At 36.1% G+C, this 24,016-nt stretch overlaps 4 protein-coding genes across 6 annotated transcripts in view; 2 read left to right on the forward strand and 2 right to left on the reverse strand.

The window, feature by feature from the left end:
- Window positions 1-3,168, forward strand: part of LOC125841418 (uncharacterized) — a 56,182-nt gene extending 53,014 nt beyond the window's left edge. The window contains exons 51-52 of the mRNA XM_049520540.1: window positions 1-182; window positions 281-3,168. Coding sequence (XP_049376497.1) covers window positions 1-182; window positions 281-2,978 — 2,880 coding nt within the window. The 3' untranslated portion in view covers window positions 2,979-3,168. The remainder of the gene's footprint in view (window positions 183-280) is intronic.
- The window catches only part of LOC125841392 (lon protease homolog 2, peroxisomal), a 369,735-nt gene that overhangs the window by 255,532 nt on the left and 90,187 nt on the right, over window positions 1-24,016 (reverse strand). The gene's annotated exons all lie outside the window — the stretch shown is intronic.
- Window positions 4,639-9,552, forward strand: LOC125841399 (uncharacterized). 3 transcript variants are annotated; one of them, XM_049520518.1, is made up of 8 exons: window positions 4,639-4,822; window positions 4,903-4,968; window positions 5,212-5,265; window positions 6,418-6,510; window positions 6,588-6,653; window positions 7,609-8,217; window positions 8,494-8,565; window positions 9,156-9,552. In XM_049520518.1, exons 1-8 carry the CDS (start codon window positions 4,718-4,720, stop codon window positions 9,387-9,389), a joined length of 1,299 nt encoding a protein of 432 aa, XP_049376475.1. In that variant the 5' UTR covers window positions 4,639-4,717; the 3' UTR covers window positions 9,390-9,552. The 3 variants fall into 3 exon arrangements, with proteins under 3 accessions (XP_049376475.1, XP_049376476.1, XP_049376477.1); XM_049520519.1 differs by having other exon boundaries at window positions 6,436-6,510; XM_049520520.1 differs by having other exon boundaries at window positions 6,448-6,510.
- LOC125841405 (uncharacterized) lies at window positions 10,272-17,846 on the reverse strand. Its single transcript, XM_049520527.1, has 13 exons — window positions 17,691-17,846; window positions 17,499-17,546; window positions 16,446-16,494; window positions 16,316-16,364; window positions 14,948-15,018; window positions 14,268-14,326; window positions 13,951-14,052; window positions 13,536-13,593; window positions 13,221-13,357; window positions 13,035-13,091; window positions 12,086-12,183; window positions 11,079-11,284; window positions 10,272-10,573 (listed from the first exon to the last, which is right to left on the reverse strand). The coding sequence occupies exons 2-13, from the start codon at window positions 17,508-17,510 to the stop codon at window positions 10,503-10,505; spliced, it is 969 nt and encodes a 322-aa protein (XP_049376484.1). The 5' UTR covers window positions 17,511-17,546; window positions 17,691-17,846; the 3' UTR covers window positions 10,272-10,502.

Below are 24,016 nucleotides of genomic sequence, written 5' to 3' on the forward strand. Positions count from 1 at the left end.
GTCCGACTAGATGATACAAATTGGTCATTTCCTGTTCAAATTGTTAAGGAGGACACAGTTCCTCTTGTCTTGAGGAGAAATGATGGCACGCGGAGATTTTTGAAGATGGAAGTCCGTGGCTTTGAAGAGGGGTCACGTTTCATTGTTGTTTTTCGCCTTGGATCAACAAGGGGTCCAATCAGGTACCTGATTAATCTTTGTTTAGTTACAGGGCTCTGCTACTTCAAGCTTCTGATTAATTCAAATCTTGTCTCATTAATCAACTATATATGCTTGATAGGATCGAAAACAGGACGAAGAGGAAGGTCATTAGACTTCGGCAATCTGGATTTGGCAATGATGCATGGATCCAGCTATTGCCTCTTTCAACCACAAACTTTTCATGGGAGAATCCCTATGGCCAAAAACTTATTGATGCTGAGATTTACAGTGGCAATAGCTCTAGGGTCTGGAAATTTGATTTGGAGAAGTCAGGGTTCTGTTCTGAGTGTGATGGATTAGGCTTGCTTTTCCATGTTATAGATATGGCTGATGTCAGGGTTGCTAGGTTTATCGATGAGGGAGCAGCATTATTAAGTTCAAAAGAAGGGAGCACGTCTCTTGCAGAAGTTGGAAATCTTGGCAGTTCTCACATACAGAACCAGATGCAGGAGAATGGATCTCATTTAGAAGTTACAGTTGAGTTGGGTGCAATTGGGGTTTCTGTTGTGGACCATAGACCCAGAGAGGTATTATATTTGTATCTAGACAGAGTATTCATATCCTACGCTACCGGATATGGTGGTGGAACTACTAGCAAGTTTAAGCTTATATTGGGGTACTTGCAGCTTGACAATCAACTTCCCCTCACATTGATGCCTGTACTTCTGGCACCTGAACAAAACATTGATATGCATCATCCTGTCCTCAAGATGACTTTTACAGTGCGCAATGAGAACATTGATGGTGTTCAGGTATACCCATATGTTAATGTAAGGGTAACAGATAAATGCTGGAGGCTTAACATTCATGAGCCGATAATTTGGGCTTTTGTAGATTTCTATAACAATCTTCAACTGGATCGCCTACCAAACAGTTCTAGTGTCAGCCAGGTTGATCCTGAAATACGTGTGGACTTGATTGATATATCTGAACTAAGACTGAAGTTATCATTAGAGAGTGCACCTGCTCAAAGACCAGATGGGGTTCTAGGCGTATGGGGCCCAGTACTGTCGGCTGTTGGAAATGCCTTTAAATTACAGATCCATTTAAGAAAAGTGATCCGCAGAGACAGATTTATGAGAAAAAGCTCGGTCATTTCTGCAGTGGGAAACCGTATTTTTAGAGATTTAATTCATAACCCTCTGCATTTAATATTTTCAGTGGATGTGCTGGGTATGACAAGCTCAACTTTAGCCTCTCTCAGCAAAGGCTTTGCTCAACTATCAACAGATGGACAGTTTTTGCAGCTGCGTTCAAAGCAGATATGGTCAAGAAGAATAACCGGAGTTGGTGAAGGGATCAGGCAAGGGACTGAAGCCCTGGCACAAGGTGTTGCATTCGGAGTTTCTGGGGTGGTGACAAGGCCTGTGGAGAGTGCTAGACAACATGGCCTTCTTGGCTTTGCCCATGGGCTTGGACGAGCTATGGTGGGATTCGTTGTTCAACCAGTGAGTGGAGCATTGGACTTCTTTTCATTGACTGTCGACGGGATTGGTGCAAGTTGTTCTCGTTGCATTGAAATCCTTAGCAACAAGACCACCTTCCATAGGATAAGAAATCCCCGTGCTATTCATGCAGACAATATACTTAGAGATTACAGTGAGCGAGAAGCACAGGGTCAAGTGATACTACACCTTGCTGAAGAGAGCCGTCATTTTGGTTGCACTGAACTTTTTAAAGAGCCTTCTAAATTTGCCTTGTCTGATTATTATGAAAATCATTTTATGGTTCCCTATTCGCGGATTGTTTTAGTGACTAATAAACGTGTAATGCTTCTCCAGTGTTTGTCTGCTGATAAGATGGACAAGAAGCCCTGCAAAATCATGTGGGATGTACCTTGGGAAGAACTCATGGCACTTGAATTAGCTAAAGCTGGCTACCCTAGACCTTCTCACTTAATCATCCATGTAAAAAAATTCCAAAGGTCTCAGAAGTTTGTCCGGGTAATAAAGTGCAACACTGAAGATGAAACTGAGGTGCCTCAAGCTGTAAGAATTTGTTCAGTTGTGCGTAAGATATGGAAAGCATATCAAACTGACGTGGCATGTCTACAACTAAAGGTTCCTTCAAGCCAGAGACATGTATCATTTGCATCACATGATAATGATGGAAGAGATTCATTTAGCCAGAAAAAGCCTATAATTGAATCAAGGGGGCTGGCTTCCTGGGGTGCTGTCTCCGATAGAAGGAAATTTGTTCAACATGCTATCACATTTTCTAAGGTATGGAGCAGTGAACGAGAGTTGAAAGGTCGTTGTACATTGTGCCGGAAGAATGTTTCAGAAGATGATGGGATCTGTAGTATCTGGCGCCCTTCCGGTTTACCCCATGGGTACATCTCAATTGGGGATATTACTCATGTTGGTTGTCATCCTCCTAATGTTTCAGCTGTATATCGTTATTCTGACAAATTATTTGCCCTCCCAGTTGGCTATGACCTGGTGTGGAGGAACTGCTTAGATGATTACACCAATCCCATATCAATTTGGCATCCTCGTGCTCCTGAGGGCTTTGTCTCTCCTGGATGTGTAGCTGTACCTGATTTTGCTGAGCCGGAACCAAATGCTGCATACTGTGTTGCAGAAACATTGATCGAGGAGACGGTATTTGAAGAACAAAAGATCTGGGAAGCACCAGATTCATATCCCTGGGCATGTCATATCTACCAAGTGCGCAGTGATGCACTTCATTTTGTTGCTCTCAGGCAGCCCAGAGAAGAATCTGATTGGAAGCCAATGAGAGTTATCGATGACCCACAGCTTCACATTGAGCCGTAGTAAGTTTGTTTCATTATATTCCAGCTTCTACTAACCCAATAAACAAAGCAGCTTTCTTGATTTTGCTTTTCCCCGTTGGAGAAATACTGGTTTGTGGCGCTACTTCCTTCTTAATTGAAAAGTAGTCTCGAGTAGTTTGTACAGTCGAAACTGTGTATTGATGTACATAGTTGTACCATTGGGATCACAACAACATGTTATGGATCTTCCTCAGAGGCTCCTTTTCCCTAAATTTTGGTACTGATCATTTTACAGCAATCAAAAGCTCCTTTAAGCTTTATAGTTATTAGTTATCGATGTTGCAGTCTTCATTTTTCATTTATTTCCTATGTTTACTGAAATCTATGATGGCTAAAGGTAGTTTATAAGGTATTTATTTTGCCTTATATGCACTTTAGCATTATTTCAAAATTTATCAACGGGATCTACGCTAGAAAGGCTGCAAGATCTGTGCTATATATTTTTCATGTCTTCTTATTTGTTGAATAAACTTTAGACAGGAAACGGTACTCAAAATCGTTAATTCGTAAGGATTATGTGCATCCAATTTCTCTAAATGCTTAATCAATTGAGATCCTAGTCGATAATAATGTTGTTAAGAGTATATATCCCTTCTAAAAATGTGAAGTTCGCTCATCAAACCTTAGATTTTGTAGTTTGACAAAATGACGGTTACTTATTTTCATACCCTAATCTACATCCTCAATCGACGATGATTACCTTCACTTAATAATTTAAGAGTGTGGCCTAGCCATCAAAAAGAATTGGAGAGGGACTGTTAAAAAGTCCCACATCGGTAGAGGAATGGGAATTTGGTTTCCATATATGGACTTGGACAAACTTTCCCTCATGAGTTAGCTTTTAGGGTTGAGTTAGGCTCAGGTGTCATATCTTTACATGGTATCAGAGTCATCCCAATTTGTTGTTCACCTATATTGGGCCTCCATTTAGAGAGATACACATATACACAAAAGGAGAGGAGAGGGACGGAGCATATAATATTTTGATATTTTGCAATATGATAAATTAATAACCATAGTTTTCTCAACTTTGGCTTACATATGAGATATATAAATTCGACTTTTCAAGAAGCATCTTAATTACATCTTACAAACACATTAAATGTTTAAATAATTAACATAAAAATCAATTCATTACATCTTATAAACACCTTAAATGTTTAAATAATTAACATAAAAATCAATTTAGATAGAGTAGTCAAAATTTCAATGTCTAAATGATTAATTTTATACACTGCGGTACAATATTTGAGATTTTTATAATATTGTACCAAATACCACAATATCAAAACCACAACACCAAAAATTAGACTTTCATACGATAATTCAATATATACTATACCATATCCACCCCGTAATAAAAACGAGCGAATTAATGCTAGGATATTTTATTTCTTATAATATCAACCAAATCAAACAGGACAGATGTCTTCCCTTAATTGGTGTTCAAAAAGTTTCTTACAAGACTTTCTTACGTTTAATGTCAACAACATGTTCATAGTCATTTAAGTCCCTACTGTCGGCAAAATATAACCAAAAGAACCTCAAAAATCAAGATATTCACATAAATGCCATTACCCGCCTCTCTCAACTTCATTCAACTGCAACTATTAAATTCCACCACTATCAGATCACACACTACATTACCAGAATTCTCCCAAAAAAAATATAACTTTTTTTAAAAAATAAAACAATTCCCAGTTGTTGATTTGATCAACAATGGAAGGTTTAGTAAAGGGGTTGTTGAATGTGGCTTTTGGCAATGATGAAAATGAAAGAGACAATCAAGATCGTGATGAACGGTCAAGATCCAGTTGGGCGCAGGTTAACACTCATGACTGAGACTCTGTAAAGATTCAATCTTTTTTAACTGTATGCTTATGGGGTTATGCTAATATGTGCAGGTGGTGACAGGGGAGCAGGAAGATGATGGGGTTAACAGTGATCGTAGAACTGGATATAATAGACAGGTTAATTTGGTTTTTCTTGATTTTTTAGAATATTAGTGTGGAATTTGATTTTAAAGTTTTGATATTTTTTAATCCCTTTTTGATAATAATAATAACAAACATAGTGTATCCCACGAGTGGTTCTCAGGAGGGTAGAGTGAGGGTAGAGTGTATGCAGATCTTATCTATCTTGGGAAGATAGAGTGTTTGTTTTCGATAGGCCGTCGGTTTTAATACCTTTATAAAAGTTTGAATTTTTGGCAGGATGAGAGATATGGGAGAAATGAGGAATCAAGGCCTCACATGATTCCCCAAAAGGTACATACAAGTTTTTTTTTAATTATTGGTTCTTCTTTGTTTTATAGTGTCTTTAAGATTCTATGGTGTAAATGTCATGAATATGAGACTCCCAATTCTTGAATTATATGATTTTTTGTCTCAAGTTTTCCTGTTTATAGAGTAGCTTTTGTGGTCAAATTGTAGTTTTTTTGGTAAACTTTGAATATTTACAGTACTGATTAACTTGCTATTGATCTCTAGATTGAGTTTGTTTTTGTAGTGTGATGGGATTTCTTGCTTCATAGAATAACCCAAATACAGTGAGACTGGCCCGAATAGAGTGCGAATGGATATAGAGGACTCATATAGCTAAAGGTGAAGCCAGGGATTTTTAATATATGGGTTCTGGACCATTGTTCTTGTTGCTTACTAGGTTCTAGATAGATTATTGTACATATCAAATGAATTTTTTTAACACAAATACAGAATTTGAGCCAAAGCTATTGGGTTCGAACCAGGGGAGGAGTTAGGATACCTCTAAACCCTCTTAGTCTAAAAATTATACTATATTTACATTGTCGAAATTATTCTCTATATATATAGTAGATATTGAACCCCCTTGGCTTCTTCATACATTTACTTCCTTATATTTTATATCCCCTTGGTGAAAATCCCATTTCTGCCGCGTGTTTGAACCCAGTTACTAAAATTGTGCCTTTGCCCCTGCATATAACAATTCCCAACTAGTTTGTGACCGATTTATAGTCATCCTTGTTGTTTTATTAGTTAATCCAAAGAATTCGTTTGGTGGTGTGATGGGATGGGGAAGGAGAAGTGTGATTGTTTTTCTCTTTTTGTTTGTGCAAAGAAGGTGCAGGACTGCTTGTACAGTTGATTTATGCAATATGAGAGAACAAGATGCAAGTGCTGAATTGATAAGAAAAAGCTCTTGGAATGGTATTGCATGTGATGCAAATTTTTACAACAAGTAACTGTTTGAAAGGCAATAAAACTCGGCTTTAATTTTTTCATATGGAAATTAGTTCTACACTAAAAGAACATCGTCTTGTATAAGATCTCAAGTGAGTTGAAGAATGAAGCGATAAGTATAATCATGTCACGAGTGTGAAATATTCATGTAATCACTGTGTAGTAGTATGTGGTTTCTGTTTGAACAATAATTGTTCTCAGCCGTCTCAAAACATGCAGGCTTCACCTCAGGGGTACCAAAGAAATGAAGACGAGAGGAGAGACAATGTCAACCAAAGCAGTTGGAAGCAAAAGGTTCGGTCTTGATCAATTATCATATTTATTCTAATCTCCCTCATGGCGGTATTCACATGTTTTACTGGTATCTACAGGAGGACGAGGGAAACAATGACGGCTGGGAGACAGTCCAGAAAAAGCCTACTAAACGGCACCAACAGGTATTGTTTATGTTTTACAACTTATAGAACTATTCTACTGTCTAATCAAAAAACAAAGAGTGGTTGGCTTTCATCAAGACAAGTTCTCTTCTCTTATACAAGGTAGAAGGATGTGATAAATGATAGCATCTGGTTAAAGAACTATAGTAAAAATCCAAGTGTTAATAATTTTCAAAATAAAAAACTAAGTGTTAATGTTTTTTCAGCAATTGAACACAAGTGAAGATAAACGTGGATCATAGGGTATAGAAATCATAACTAACCATGAGGTTATAACTAGGTTGTGGAATGTCTCTGTCGTGGGAGTAGGCTGAGTTTTCAAAATCTTTCTTATACAAATTTATGGACAAGTGAAAGTTAAGTGAGTATGAAAAATTTTGAGATATCAACTTGATCAAAGATTGTAGGTTGTGCTATGCAATTTTAACTCCATCTTGTCTTCCCTGATTTGATGGTTTCAGAACAGTGAAATGGTACCGTCTTACTTGTGAGGCTTGGTAAAAAACTACTAAGAGATGTTAAGACATCCATAACTCTTCTAACCTTCATTTTGCCTTCCCTCTAATGATATCAAATCTTAGGAGCTTTATATAAAGTACTTCATGAGCATAAATGGGTGGTAATTGATGTGGAGTGGAAACCTATATCAACTAACAGATCATTTGAGAATACCTTGGCATTGATAGGTTTGAGGGGGAAAGGAGTTCCAATGGCAACCGTGCTTCTGAAAGCATTGGAGCTTAGAGTTTACAAATACTAAAAACTAAACTTTGAAGCATTCTAAGATCCTTTTCCACTATACAAAATATTCGTCGTTTTGAAGTGTACTTGCTAGTTCCGCTCTTGTTGTTGTTGAAATAACTCTTTACGGAAATTGGTGACCATGTTCTTTTCTTAAGATTATCTGATCTTAATTTATGCTTATCATATGAAAATTATAAATATGCTGCAACAGGTAAAAATGGATTCTTGGAACAATTACAAAAAACCTCTTGATGAGCAACATTACTCTAATGAGGTTGAATATGGAGTTGACATGGAACCCTCCGAAGAAGAGCTATCAGACTTATCGAAAGCTTGCAACAAGCTCTGGGAACTTGATCTTAACCGCTTAGTTCCAGGGAAAGATTACCAGATTGATTGTGGTGAAGGAAAAAAGGTGTACAATAAGGATGATATGGCAGAAGGATGCTTATTTTCCTGGCTGAATGACGATGTATTTAACAAGCCTTCTTATTCTCGTTTCTGTTCCCTTTTGGATAATTATAATCCACATCAGGGTGTTAAGGAGAATGTAACACCTGAAGAAAAGCAAGAACAAACAGCATTCATAGAAGAGATCAGTAGAACTGCACCAATTAAATATCTGCACAAGTATCTGTCATTGAAAGGCATAGTTTCTGGTAATTATGAAGAATTTAAGAGAATGTTGACACGTCTCTGGTTCGACCTTTATAGTCGAGGTGGTACATCCGCTAGCTCTTCAGCTTTTGAACATGTTTTTGTTGGAGAGATAAAGGAACGCGGGGAGAAAGAGGTGTCTGGATTTCACAACTGGCTTCAGGTGGAATTCCCGCTTTTCATTTATATTGTATCTATGGCATTACTCTTCCCCTCTACTTAGAATTAGTTGTAAATTGCAAAGGTAATGTGCATTTTTAAATTTATTTAGGAGAGGAACACGACAAATCAGTCATCGTTCAATAGATTTCATAGCTTGTACCGCTTATCCTTAGTTTTTTGTCCTTTTCACCATAAACTGCATTGAAGTGCAGAATTTCTGAGCTGTGGAAAGTGTAAGAAAAACTTATATTCTTCTTACATGTTTTATCCTTCGCAGTTCTATTTAGAGGAAGCTAAGGGCAATGTTGACTATCAAGGATATATTTTCCCCCAAAGGCGTGGAGAGATTGTAAGTCATACCAAACTTTAATTTAGTTGTCTAAGCAATAAACAGAATTTGATACCTGATGCATGATTCACTAATCTTTTCTGAATTTAGCAAGTGCTCTAGTAAGAAACTATATGTATTGGTACATGCCGCAGAAAAATGGCACTTTTTGATGTCAAATACTCCCTCCGTTTCAATTTGTTTGTTTAGTTTCAACTTGGCATGGAGTTTAAGAAATTAAAGAACACATCTGAATCTTGTGATCTTGAACTAAAGATATGCAGAGTGTACCAAAATATTCTTTAATCTCGTGGCCTTAAACATGTCATGTGGGAAGTTGGAATTAAAGAGTTACAGAAAAAGGAAAAAAACATTCTTTTCGAATGAACAAAAAAGGAAAGTAAGACAAACAAATTGTACCGGAGGAAGTAACTAACAATCTCTGGAGAAAATTTCATTCTGTAAACAACATTGTCATATCATATGGAAATGCAGAATCTTGTTCAAAGATGCTGATGTATTGGTGTAAAAGAGTATATCTACCTTAGTTTTTCCGCCATCTATTTGTATTCATTCAGCATGTTAACTTAAGTTCTCTTTTCCAAATGCAGCCCGACTCAGAAACTCAACTACTCACTATACAATTTGAATGGAACGGCGTCCTCAAATCTGTGTCAAGCAGTTTGATTGGAGTTAGCCCCGAATTTGAAGTTGCCATCTACACTCTCTGTTACTTTGTTGGAGGGGAGGAAAACCACGTCGAGATTGGTCCATATCCTGTTAATATTAAATGTTATCGATTGGGAGATAGCATTGGCTCTGCTTTCCCTGTGGCTGAATGTTGAATGTCACACACATCATTTCTGTGATCTCCATTACTGGACAAAATATGTTTGTGAGATATTACTATTTGTTTAAGAAATATTCTTGTCTGGTATTATCCGCGCTTCTATTGCTGTCATATTCGAACTGCTGGTGAAATGAAATGCTGAATATTGTTCTGTTCTATGAAGCTTAGCATAAAGATTGTTGCTCAGCAGTGAACCCTTGGGAATAATTTGCAGTTTTATTCTTGATATTGATCAGTTCTTCTCTTTTCATTTTGTTACAAGTCTTCTTTCAAAAAAAACTAGCTGGTTGTCCCTTTTTGGAACACCTGATTAGTAAATGGCCCTCTTTCAATTTCTTTTGCAACTTATAGATCTTTCAAACCATAAGAATATATTTTGAGCAAACTGAAAATCTTACGAGAAAACACTAGACCATGTTGTAAAATTTTATTTGTTCAAGCAGAAGTTAGATGCTATTCAATTGGCAAGTAAGTACTCAAACTTTAAGAGTACACATCTAGACACCTTAACTAGCAACTAAACACTTTTAACTTTCCCCAATATGTCTCGTAGACATCCAACGCTGACATGATACATGAATTTTAGTGGCGTCAAGATGATCATTTTGTAATAGAGACGGATTATGATGTCTAGATATGCATACTCAAAGTTAAAGTGTTAGTTTGCCAGCTGAGCTGAGGCCAAGTTTGAGCATCTCTTTTATGTATAACACTTCTATAGTGGGGACAATATCTAAGTGAAGGCTAGAAAGGGACATTTGCAAAAATCAGCTGTTTTGTCCTTCTCTGAAAAGGGCTTTTCTTATTCTATCGTTAGCTTACCATTTGCATAATAACTTGCCCCACTGCACTGTCATTTGAGAAAGCAAAATGTGATATTGTAAATTCTATTCCATTTCTTCCCCAAAAACATAATCGTTAGAACAGATAACAAAGGCAAATTTTCCTGAACTAAGTTTAAGAGTTGCCAAAAAGAAGGCGTTCACGCCTCACTACACTGGATTTTCAGACTATACATGTATAAAGGGGAAAAACATTCAGTTTACAACCAGAGCATTCGCTACACAGCATGCAACAAGGCGCTACTACAGGTCACGAATAACTACAACTATGTGGAGCTTGTGTGGGGAAACATGTCCTGCAGAGCTTGAGGAAGATTCAAGACAATTTCTGCATATGCTGCAAAAAGCAAAGATGTCAGTTACTAAGCATATCCCGATCGATACATAAAATTCAAATCAACATCAAAGAAGCTTCGGGAGTATTTTAACAGAGACATTTTGTCACCAGAAGACTTCTCGTGATTTAGCCTTTAAATTACCACATAAAAGAAATGCTGATTACAAGTGATACTTGAGGCCTTGTTTGGTCTTTCAATCTGAGGTAAAGCTAACTAAGTATGCTCGTATTGCTGTAACTGTCTTCTTAACCTTTTTTATGCTTGACATTACTTATCATTCTAGCAACTCAATCTCATAAACACCAAAAACTCAAAGCAGGTATAAGGAGCTCTTTGTTTTGTTTTGTTTTTCAAATTAAAGGTTAACACAGAATAGTACATAGTAGGAACACCTCATGAATAGTACAAACATATAAGGAGTTCTTCATGAAGGACACAGAATATGCATTGTCAAACAATTTATACATATAGTAACAGAGGGGAATTCCGAAAAAGAAGCAAAACCTTCTGGCAGACTCATGGTTCGGAGTGCATCCTCTGCATATGTCAAACGCGCTGGGATAGGGTGACTTCCAACTCCATTTCCTTTCAGATGAAGGGCAATTTTATCAGAAGATTTCTTCGATTGGTACATAGGCCATGCCAGGACACTAACCCCAGTGGGTAGTGTAGAGATCAGATCTGCATATCTCAGACTCACTGTCACCTTGCTGCAAGGACACAAATGTTGGTAAGAGTTGGACCTTGCAAGTTAACCCATAATTAAAATATGTAGAGTACTAGAGTAGCACTCTCTGTAGTAACCAAGATTACAGGTCAAACATTTGCTTTAGACAGACAGACATATAATGAGATCGAATGAAACATTTGACCAAAAAAATTGTTAGTCAGAAGCACACAAAGGCAAGTCACATATACCCAATCAGAAAATGAAGAAATTTGCTACATATCACGCCGCTTCAACGCATTCCCCTCTCTCCCCGGTATCGTCCCACACAGAAAGAAAGAGCCCCGGCCCGACCTCTAGGTTTCCCCTACTTGCTGCGTCAAAAACTAAATCACAAGCTTCAATCAAAATATTTTCTATCGAGATTTCTTTCAATATCTAGAATATTGCCCTTTCTTAGATAATTATTGATATGAAGATTGCCGGGTATATCAACAAAGTTGTGTTTGGACACAACAGGAGAATGGAGGCTGTGCTATAGGCTGATAACATTTATTTCTAGTTACCAAGTTAAATCAAGTAGTGCACCACTAGAATTAAGTGTCATTAGTAGTCTTGTGGAAGTACTGAACAGAAGAATTAAGTGAACCAGATTATGTTGTTCAGCCTAAACAACATAATCTGGTTCACTTAATTCTTCTGTTCAGTACTTCCACAAGACTACTAATGACACAGGAAAGATCCAAGTTGGAAACGCCAAAATAAAATAAAAAATTCAAAGTCAACCTCCAGTGAAGCACAGTGAAACAGAAGATACAATAACAGAAAGGAAGAGAAGGCATACGAATCAAAATCTTCAATCACAAACTCGATCATATGGTATGGAAGACTATGATAGAGTTCACCAATTTGATTTCCATACAACTCTTTAATAAGCCGAACCTGCAAAGAACAAGTTGTATTTCACCAATACAAATATGTCACTGAAATATATTTTGATAGGTAAAGTAAATTTATACCTGAACGGCACTGAAGAAAACCCTATTAAATCACTAAAATAGCTAGGCACTCCCTATGTTATCCATCATACGTTAACTTCATCCCCTCAACACAATTCCTTCCAAATACTAAAAACGTTGTTAATTTTCTTGTCTTGAATTTCTGAATTACAATTACATCCCACAAGCCTCACCTCTTTTCTTTTATTTATGAAGCAATGAGAATTCATTAAAGGCATCAAGAAGATGCATCAAAAGTTACAAAAGACTCAGAGAATGAGATTGCTCCTGTAAAACAAAACTATACTAGTCTAGCACCAGGGAACTAACACATTCCAGAAAATAGTCACAACTAGTTACAACTTACAGGAGTCTGGTCTAGCCAACAGAAAAGACTAAGCAGGCTTTTTCGTTAAGGACACGATATCTTTTTTCTGCTTTCCAGTTAATATCTTCTATTTCTAATAATTATCTTTATTACAATGTTAAGCTGAAATCCTCTCTATTTAGACATCTAGGTTCCCTTTGCCTTGTTTATCCAATGTCCAACCCAAAGATGATTCCACCTCTTCAATGCCACTACTGCTCTGCCCCTACTTTCTCCAAATTATTCCACCAAATCTTCTGTGAATCTAGTAAACGATAGAAAAATTTGAAGAGTCCCCAGCAAAGTTGCAAAGGAGAGTATGCGTGTGATTCAAGCCCATGACTGAGCAAGAAACAGATGAGTAATATCTTTCACCAACAAAAGAGGGAAGAGCTCTGGTACTTCATTATTTTTAAGTTAGGGCATACCTGTTCCCGTCTATCTACATAGGCTTGCAACAGATCTCCAACATGGTCAATAAATCTCTGAAGAAATCATGAATCCAAGTTCAGAAGTATCCAGTCAGTACTATGTATGAAAGAGCTAGGATCTAATAACAATGAAGCAATGACATATTAAAACAGGATCTAATACAAGTGATGTAGTCATCATACTATTGCATTTGACGAGAGAAACTCGTTTTCAGCTTCACGTATTGGCAAGAAAAAAGGGACTGTATGTTCCAGAACAGTCATCTTCTCCAGAAATGACTTGCTCTCAAGCACACAGTGGTATAGGTCACAAGATTCGCCTGTAAATTAGACAAATTGACGTCATTCACCAGTAGTCTAGATGAAAAATCAAAATTTTGACCCAACTCCAACACAATAAACTTCATTTGGGAAATTTGTATAGGTATATCTAAGTATGTATTGGAATGCTCCCACTGGAGAATTGTAGCCGCCACTAGACAATAGCACATGAAGTACCTGCAAATGAAGTATCATATTGTATGCCTATCCTTGCTCCATCCAAGCAACAAATAACCTGCACGAAGAAAAAAGAACAAACAAAGGGGTAAAACAAAGTCAGGTCCATATCCCTCACAATTCCAATCCCCATCAGCACTGCCAACTTGTTGTGATAGTAAAAGTAAAAAACAATATCACACAAGATAAACTGAACTATACATCAATCAGCATTTAGTGGAGACCTAAGATGCAGAAAGGAAAAGAAAATACAAAGCTACTCAAATAATAAGAGTTGATCAACAAACAAATTAGACATTACGAGAAAATTGTTTCACAATCCAGAAATCTGAACAGGTAATAACTTAAAAGTATCTTTCAAAAATAATTTCTCCTAATAAGCCATGATAAATTGTAGTTACCAGGCACAACTTACCTTATTCCCAACTTTGTAGGTAATTTTATCATGAAATGGAATTGGCAACTGGGTTGTATCCCCTGGCATTTGCATAGCCTTTCTCTCAGCCTCCATGTGTACCTAAGATAAATTGAATCACGTAACAAACAACATGTGAGAGAATCTGAGAACAAAAGCAGAATAGTTGATCAGTAAGCTAAAACATGAAGGTTTCTGAATCCGGCATCCACTAAAGTGATGAGAGAAAAAGCCAGATTACTGATTCCTTGATTGGGAAGGAAGTATCTTAAGGAAACATCAAGTTGAAGCGGAACAAATAATTTAACCATACATACCCGCTCTCTTATTGTTGCCAATAAGCCATCATTCCATTGCTCACCTTTTAAGATGAGTTCTGCAAAAGAATTAAATGAGACAGGAATATCCTATTGTCCAGACTAGAAGAAGTACATTTGAAGGACAACTGAAGACCAACCAGGATTGATCAAGGAATAGAACTCATCACTATTTGTAGAACGACAAGTAACATAAGAGTAAAAAAGCAATGTTTATCTATAATAAGCTACCTCCACCGCATACATCAGTTACTGAAACAACTATACCCTTTAAGGACATAGCTCAAGCATCATGAATTCAACAATGATTCAAATGAATGAGCAAGTCGAATTCCTTTTTTCTTTTTTTGATAAACAAGTTAACAAGGTAAATATTAAACTTCATAACAATATTTATTTAAGAAGCTTTTTTTTCAAGTAACAATTTTTAATAAACTTGCAGCCATATACTGCTGTTATAAGGTAAGCTAAGTAGCTTAGATCAGATATCAAACATGGTACAAAAAAAAACGCAGAAAATGACAAGGGAAAATCAAGTACGAGACTAAACATTACGTCCCATACCAAAAATGAATCACTCCAGTACTATTTGTGTGCTCAGAACCTAAATAGAACACAAACAAGAGCAAGAGAAAGAGCAAATCAGAATAAGATGTGCTCTATAATTCTACCAAAGTTACCTTGAGTTTGAGAAGCACGTGCGGCTTCAAATTCCTTTTGTAGACGATCAAAAATCGACTTATCAGAATCCCTAGAAAAAACAACTCATATGTTTAACTCTTCTATAAATAAAATAGATGCACCAAGTCAAAGAGTATTTCCTTTTGATCAGCCATCAACATGTTTTTTCAGATCTTACATGCTTTGACAGAATGAATTACAGGAAATTCTGTTTATTAGTCCATTTCTGTGCTAAAAAGTTCTCTCATGATCATCAAGTAGATTAAGTTGATGATAAATCTTCTTTTCAACTTTTCTAGCTGTTTTTCCCTTCTCTTGAACTCCTCCGTTCTTCCTTACCTTTATGGTCCTCTATTCACATTCTTCAATTAAAGAATTTCCTTTTTAAGCCCAAAGTCATCAGGGGCGGAGCTACACTAGCGGAAGGGTGGTCAGCAAAACACACTTCGCCGGAAAATTGTACTATGTATAGGTACACTATTACATTTACACCCTCTGTCCGAATTTATATGACTCACTTTCCTTTTCGGTCAGTCCCAAAAAAATGTGGATATATTATTAAATGAACAACCTTTAAACAATTCAGAGAGTTAGACCAGCGGTTAAGGGAATTCAAAATGTCATAAAGGTCACAAGTTCGATCCCCAAGTTTATTATTTTGCTGCACCTAACAATTACAAGACTTTTAGAATAATCTTGTTTTTTAAAAAAGGGAAAACATTAAAAAAAAAAACACCAAATGTTCTATGACTTAGCTAAATTATTAGGTAGTGAGAATTAAAAATTTATACCCAGTGGTTTGGGCTTGGGACTTCCATGTTGGAGGTCTCAAGTTCGAAACCCCTTGCCAGCGAAAGCAAGGAGTTTGCCTTCTGGGTCGAGCTCGTTACACCGGGCTTGCCTAGTGCGGGTTACCTCTCCTATGTGGTTTGCGAGCTATTGCATAGGAGCGGGGGTTTTACCCTGTGCGCACCCAAAGGGTAGCGGCTGTGGGTTTCCCTTGTCATCAAAAAAAAAAAAAAAAAAACTATGTGCACCCCCTCGCCAACTTCTTTAAATTATTTATTTTCTCAAAAAAACTTCTCTAAACTATTTACTGCATATTTTTTAACACCCTTAAAGAAATTTTTGACTACGTCACTGGTAGTCATCCTACGATCACATATATCTAACCTGTGCGGTCTACTCTTCAGCTCCTTTCTTAAACTTCAATCTAAAACGGATGCATAATATCTTTGCTTGCAAATTTTTACTATGTGTCATTTGATTAGAGCGAAAATTCTATAACAGATGTGAGATTTATTGAAAAACTTGAAAACTCACGTATATACCAGTAAAAGGAATCAAGTATATCTTAAATCCAATACCTAGAAAGACGCTCTGCTAGCTCCGAATGTCTTTTAAGAACATTTGAAACTGCCAGAAAAGGAGCAATATGAATATGGGACGATTTAAGGGCCAAAAAAAAAACATCCACAAAAATGAAGAAAAGGTTACATCTAGCCCGTACAGCGTCCAGCTTTACATCCTCCTCTCGCATATAATTCTAACATGCAGCCAATGAAAGGTTATAAGCATTGAAAATATAAATAATGTCCAATAAAACATTGCAAAAGTTATTCCTTTTCACTTCAAGAAAGGTCATAAGCATTTAGCAATATAAATAAAGAGCAGTAAGGAATCGCCAAAGTTAATCCTTCCACTTCCAAAAGAAGTGGATACACATATGCACTCACAATTTAAAGCACGTGTTTCAAATAAGAGTGCCATTACTGAACAATTACTGCTAATTCTTCACTTATTTAATACGTTACTAATGACGTGGAATGAGCTACTTGAAAGAGTAAGTTAAATCTTCAATAGATATAATATGTTCACATGCCCTCAAAGGAGAGTTTAGTGGTCAATTCTCAATAAACGCAACACTAAATGAGTTCTTGCCTTCTGCCTAATCCATGGTAAGCATAGACCAGTAACAATGTGGGAAGGAGTTGAACATAGCTGATACCATGTCTACTACTCTAGCAGGATTTAAAACTCAACAAGCTTTTCCTCTCCCCTAACTGATCTTCCTCACACACCCAAAAAAAAAGAAGAAAAAAAGAACATTGTGGTGTCAAACCTAGACAAACTATATTGCTCGGATTCTTCAAAAATGTCAACGGGTGTATATTTTCGGAGAATCCGGCACGAGTGCAGCAACGAAAGTGAAGAATCCGCAACTTAGCAGACAGATGCATGTATCTAAGAGCAATAGATGTAACAAAAAATTGTCTGAGCTTCTTCTAACATGAAGGGATGTTGTTAAAACTTATATGCTCTACAAAAACACCTTATTGTGGAAACAACATTAAGACAAACAATTCTGATACAAAGGGGGGCAAATCAAAAACAAAGTTCCTGTAACTGTAATCAATGATCACAAAGTACTCAAATTTCAAAAACCAAAAAATAAACCCCCAACCCACCCCACCCACCACCCAATTACCCCATACCTCATACATGAAATGCTCTAACATTAAATAAAAATCAAGTCTTTAACAATATTACCACTTCTCCCATTCTAACAGCTTCACTCCTTGTTCCCAATTTGATTCACTGCAAAAAAAAAAAAAAAATTAACAACGCATACAACGGAAGAACAAACAAACATCTATTGGGTCACGTCAAAAACACGAATTTGAGTTGTGCAAAATTCAAAAGATGACGAAAAATTGTTAAAAAAAAAAAAAAAAAACTCACCAAGAGTTGATTAAAACATAGAAGCTACTGTAATCTTCATAAACTGAATGAATAAAAACCGGTCGTCTTCCGATTTCAGCTTTCGTGGATTTTCTCCGGATGACGGTGGCCGGAAGTAAAAAGGCTTTGTTCTTTGGGTATATTATTTTAGTTGCCTTACTAGTTTGATGAAATGTTATCTGATGCCTCTTTAGTTTACAATATTACACTTTCAACCTCAAAGTTTCTGAGTTTTCATAGGAATCTCAGAAGAATCTGGTTGTTGGTAATGACTTGGCAAATAATAATGATGATATTAAAATATTCTTATTTTTTATGTATTGTTTGGTGTAAGATGTTCTCATGGAAAGGAAAATAAATATTGTATTGTACTACCTAGGGGTGTTCGTGGTTCGGTTTGAATCTTGGTTAAAATCAAAATTAAATCAATTTAATCGATTTTTTAAATTTCAAAAACCAAACCAAAAAAATAACTGTCGGTTTGATTATTGTCGGTTTGGTTCAGTTTTTTTTTATTTTTTCGGTTTGAAAGTAATAAAAAATTTTTGAGGACATATGTATCTCGATAGACACAAACACCTAGTACATGAACAATCTACAGAAAAGCTATTATCAGTTCAATTAATCAATACTAGGGTTATTATTACACATTGATTCAAGTTAGAGAAAGTGTGACCATCTTACGTGAGGTGGGTTAGATAAGACTAAAGTAATGGATTTTGATGTACTTGGATTTAGGATTGTAATAGTTTGGCTAAAATTTAAGTGTTGGACTTGAGAAAATGGTAAAGCTAGACTTAAGCTAATTAAAATTTAATAAAATATTTATATTTTATTTATGAATGATAAATAAATAATTATAAAATTTATATATTTAATTTATCGGTTCGGTTTGATTATTATTGCAGTTGGTTTTTTAGTAAAACCAAAACCAAACCAAATAGTATCAGTTTTCAATTTAAAATCAAACCTAACCAAACCAAATATCATATTTTTTTAATCGGTTTGGTTCGGATTGCAGTTCGATTTGGTTTTTTTACCATAACCATGAATAGCCCTAGTACTACCACCTATATATTTGTTGAAAAGTTTAATTTTTTTTTTCATTACTGAAATATTTATTAAGAGAATTAGTTTCATAGGTCACTTATAATTAAAAATATATATTTTAAGAATTTTTAAAAGAGATTTTCATTATTCTTTAAATTTTTATACATAAAGGATTTTGATTTTTTTTTATATATTTATTTTATATTATAAATTAGAAATGGAGTTTTATTTTCGCATCTTGTTTGAAAAAGGCACATGACTTTTCTCCTAACGGCACCATTATTTTTTTGAAAAGACACCAAGTTCACATATTTATTGGCTATAAATTTAGAGATCTTTGTCTTAGATTTCAAAAGGTTAGAAAAATTGAATTCTTCTCCTCCTCTTTCATGCATTATTTTTTTTTTTTGAAAATAAAAAGTAAAGTGTTAAGCGTGATTTGTACTACTTTTTGAGTTCGTTGTAGTTTTATAATTTGAAGTTTGTTGACATAAATAAGAGTCTGTAACTACTCTTCAAGTTTATAGTTAGTTAATTTGTTATAAAGTTGTTAGTTAGTTACATTCTAGATCTAAGGATAGAATGAGAAGTATATGTATAAATAGTTGTGATACAGCTTTATTGAATATAACATTTTCTTCTCAAATCTATGAAAGATTAATATTCTATTCTTCTACAAACAACTCTGTAAACCTTCATGGTATCAGAGTCTTGATCAAAGTCTAAGTAGATCAGGTGCATAAGGTCAGATTTCTGAAGATCAAAGTTTGGAAAATTCATCAAATTTCTGAAGATCAGAGTCTGGAAGAATCATCAAGCTTCCGCGATACAAATCAAGAAAAATAGCAAGATCAATGGCAAATAATGGTGGCCAAGATACTGAGATCGGTAATGGTAGAGTTCTTGGTCATGGAAATACCACACCGATGATGCCTGCAAATCAAGTAGTGGATTATAATCATCATTTGTACTTAAGTCCTGTTGATGTTAGTGGGGTTAACCTCATCTCTTTTCAACTCCTTGGGATCGAAAACTATGATGTGTGGAGTCGATCCATTCGTTTGGCATTGCTTGGAAGAAACAAAATTGGACTGGTGGATGGAACATGTAGGAAGAATTATGTGAGTGCAGAGTTAGGAGGTCAGTGGGAAAGAGTGCATGCGATAGTTCTCTCTTGGCTTCTAAATTTTGTGTCCAAAAGTCTGTTAGTAGGAGTGGCATTTGCAACATCTGCCCAAGGGGTTTGGAGTGACTTGAAAGAAAGATTCGATCGGCTGGATGGGTCAAGAACTTTCAGTTTACATAAAGAAATTGCTACACTTCAACAAGGTACATATTTTGTAACTGTCTATTTTACAAAGCTTAAAGGATTGTGGGATGAATATGAAACTTTGATGCCATCTCCTAGATGTGACTGTGAGAGGTCGAGAGGTTTTATTGAACATCTAAATAGACAAAAGCTCTATCAATTCCTGATGGGATTGAATGAGTCATTTGGACAGGCAAGAAGTCAAATTTTGTTGATGAATCCAGTTCCTAAAGTCAATCAGGCCTATGCGATGGTGGTGAATGATGAGTTTCAGAAATTGACTTTCAGTGGTGTTAATATAGGACTGAACTTCATCTGTAAAACTGGGGTTGATCCCTTAGCAATATATTCAAGAACTGGAGGTTAGTCTAACAACTAAGGATATAACAGGTTCAAGAAGAACTTGAGGTCAATATGTGAATTCTGCAGATGCAAAAGGCATTCTAAAGAACAATGTTACAAGTTGATAGGACACCCTCCTGATTTTAAGTCGAAGGGAAAAGTGAATAATTGAGCAGGTCATAATGCTTACATGACTGGAAGTGAATTTAATACTACAAGAAAAGATGCATATGATGGGATATCAAATGATTTTTTATTCAACTATGGGAGTACTCATGATAAGGGTCAAAGATCACAAGCTAACACTAGTGCAGTGGGTGAAAATGAGAATCATCTGCAAGGCTGTACTTTCACCAAAGACCAATACAGTCAAATTCTAAGATGCTTAATCAGAATCAAGATTGTGGAAACATATCAGGGAGTGCAGCTCATAGAGTTCAGGCTAATTCAACAGGTAAAGCTCTATTAGTTTCTGAACATAGTGAGATATGGATTATAGACACAGGTGCCACCAACCACATGAGCTCTAATATTGGTATATTAACTAAGGAGTCTATAGTGAATGTCAAGGATCCAAAACCTGTAAGCTTGTCTAATGGTGAAGTAGCCTATGTAACTCACACTGGATCCTGCTCAATTTCCCCAAGAAGTGTAATCATAAATGCATTTCACATTCCAGAGTTCAAATACAATTTGTTGTCAGTCAGTCAGATGACAAATGAGTTAGGATGCTCAGTCACTTTCTTTCCACATTTCAGTGTGTTTCAGAAACTCTACATTGGCAAGGTGAGGGAGATTGGTAAGGAAGAGGCTGAGTTGTATTTGTTGTTGAAGAATCTTACACAGGATCAGGTACAATTTCAGTCTTGTTTGGCAGAAGGAAAAGGAAAAGAAGCAAAGCAGTTATCAGAAGAAGAAGTGAATGTATGGCACAAAAGATTAGGACATATGTCATCTCATGCATTGAGCATGTTATTTTCTGTTAGTCCAGAGGCTATGAACAAAGCTTTGAATAAATGTAATGTGTGTCCTTGTGCAAAACAAACAAGAGTTGCATTTCCAAGTAGTAGTATTAAAAGTACTGACTGTTTTGACTTGATTCATTTGGATGTATGGGGTCCCTACAAACAATCTACTTTTGATAGTAATAGATTCTTTCTTACAGTGGTTGATGATTACTCAAGAATGACTTGGTTGTTTCTGTTGAAAAATAAGTCAGATGTATGTGTTACTTTGTCATATTTTTTGCAGTTTGTTAGAACTCAGTTTGGTAAAGTAGTAAAGAAGGTAAGATCTGATAATGGGTCAGAGTTTGTAAATTTTATGCGTACAAAGATGTTCAAAGATAGAGGAATAATACATAAAAGGTTTTGTCCTTACACTCCACAACAAAATGGAGTGGCAGAAAGGAAGCATAGACATATGTTAGAGGTTACTAGGGCAGTAAGGTTTCAAGGCAACATTCCTTTGATATATTGGGGGCAGTGTGTGCTTGCAGTAACATATCTGATAAATAGGATGCCTAGTAAGGTACTAGGAGAACACTCTTCATATGAGAAGCTCTATGGAAATAAGCCAATGCTAATACATCTAAGGGTACTAGGATGTTTGTGCTATGCTAAGGTCTTAGCAGAAAGTGACAAATTAGCATCCAGGTCCAAAGCCTCAGTTCTTATGGGTTATTCAGAGACTCAAAAAGGGTATATATTGCTTGATTTGGCTTCCAAAAGGTTCTTTGTAAGTAGAGATGTAAGGTTTCAAGAGTCTGTGTTTCCATTTATATCCAGACTGTCAACAGATGATACTGGTCCTTTTGTAAATGACATGAGTCTGGAAATGCTGAACTTCGAATAGAGTGACAGTGTCACAAGAGATGTCAACATAAGGTCAGAGTATGAAGAAGAAAGAGATATGTCAGAAGAACCTGAGCATGATCCAGTGTTAGATCAGATGATAGAAGGACTTGATCCTGAGTTAATGAAAGTCAAGAAAATGTAGAGCCAGTGGTCACAAAAAGGTCTACAAGAGGAATTCATCCACCTATATGGATGAAGGATTTTGTATCATTAAACATTAAAAAGGAAGTACAGTTTCCCATTTCTGATTGTGTGGCTTACAATCATCTGTCTAAGCCTTATCAAACTTTTGTAGCTTCAACATCTATATTTCAAGAACCACCAACATATGCAGAAGCTAGTAAAGATCCAAAATGAATAGAAGCAATGAAGGCTGAAATACATGTTTTGCAAAGTAACAATACTTGGGAATTGTCTAAATTTCCTAAAGGAAAGACTGCAATTGGTTGTAGGTGGATCTACAAAATAAAATACAAGTCTACTGGTGAAGTAGAGAGGTATAAGGCAAGGTTAGTGGCAAAAGGATACAGTCAGAAAGAGGGGGATAGATTACAAAGAAACTTTTTCACATGTGGTAAAGCTGGTGACGGTAAGAACTATCCTAGCTTTAGCTGTGGCAAGGATATGACACATTCATCAAATGGATATGTACAATGTTGAAACGACCCCAAAAATGCCCGAAAATGTGCTTCGAAAACACCTATAATTGTAATTTCCATATATCTCAAAATCTGTACATGATTTCGGAAATTCGACTTCATATTCATATTCATATTCATGGGGTCAAATTGAGTGGGAAATGGGTCTAACCCGAATTTTAGAGCAACCGTATCAAAATTCGAAAATCGCAAAAAATGCGATTTGGAGGGTCAACTTTAAAGGGGCATATCTCTTAGCACACAAGGAACTGGAAGGGCCACAACCTACTAAATTAAAGCTCTTTGAGTTAGCTTTCCAACGCACTTGGTTTCACATCATTCCGAGTTAGGATGAGGGAGTTATGACCATTTTCGTAAAACTTATTTGTGCAGATTTGCAATTTCCAGTGAGCTATTTTTTTTAGGCGGGTTGGGGATGTTTTTTATAAAAAGGGGATATGTCCTATACTTAGTCATTTTTTTAACTTCAAAAACACTTTCTAAGCCCTCTCCAAAATTCCACCAAGATCCTCAACCAAATTCAAACATCTCAAGCTCTAATTCCGGATTCAAGACCCAATCTCAAGCTTCAATTCTCCATTCCAATCTTCATCAAGGATTCTCCAAAGTTGAGGTATGTGGGTTTGATTGTGAAAACCTTCCTTTCCACAAGTCCAACCATTTATCCTCTATTTCTACTTCAAGTTTATGGATCCTTATCGTTATTTATGAACTCTTGAAGTATGGAATTACTACTACACACCCTATTATGGTCTATTTTGCATATTATCATGAAATGAAATTATTATGTGATGTTTATGGTTTTCATGCTTCCATGATCAAATTATGAAGGTTGATATATATATATGTATGTTGTTGGTGGGCTGATTTATATGGATTTTGGAATTGGTTGGACTTAGTACTCTTGAAATACATGATTTTATTTACATGAACAGTAGCCCACCATGTGTTTGATAAAATGTCCATTTATAGAATTCTTAGGAAATGGAAGGTCCAATGTGCGTCCTATGAGTCGGATGGTTATATAATTACTGAAATGATGATGAAATGGACACATGTATATGATTTTCTCTATATAAGTGTTGTGAGTCGACCAAGCCTAGCTCGGGG

Source organism: Solanum stenotomum, chromosome 10 (assembly GCF_019186545.1).
Source record: "Solanum stenotomum isolate F172 chromosome 10, ASM1918654v1, whole genome shotgun sequence".
Taxonomy (NCBI): Eukaryota; Viridiplantae; Streptophyta; class Magnoliopsida; order Solanales; family Solanaceae; genus Solanum; species Solanum stenotomum.

Coding starts and splice junctions, on each gene's coding strand:
- LOC125841405 (XM_049520527.1), bottom strand. Junction 15,019..16,315: donor CTAGCAGAGCGTCTTTCTAG/GTATTGGATTTA, acceptor TGTTTTTTCTAG/GGATTCTGATAAGTCGATTT. Junction 14,053..14,267: donor TGGCAACAATAAGAGAGCGG/GTATGTATGGTT, acceptor AATTTATCTTAG/GTACACATGGAGGCTGAGAG.
- LOC125841399 (XM_049520518.1), top strand. CDS start 4,718: ATGGAAGGTTTAGTAAAGGGGTTGTTGAATGTGGCTTTTGGCAATGAT. Junction 6,511..6,587: donor AAAGCAGTTGGAAGCAAAAG/GTTCGGTCTTGA, acceptor TGGTATCTACAG/GAGGACGAGGGAAACAATGA. Junction 8,566..9,155: donor CCCAAAGGCGTGGAGAGATT/GTAAGTCATACC, acceptor TTCCAAATGCAG/CCCGACTCAGAAACTCAACT.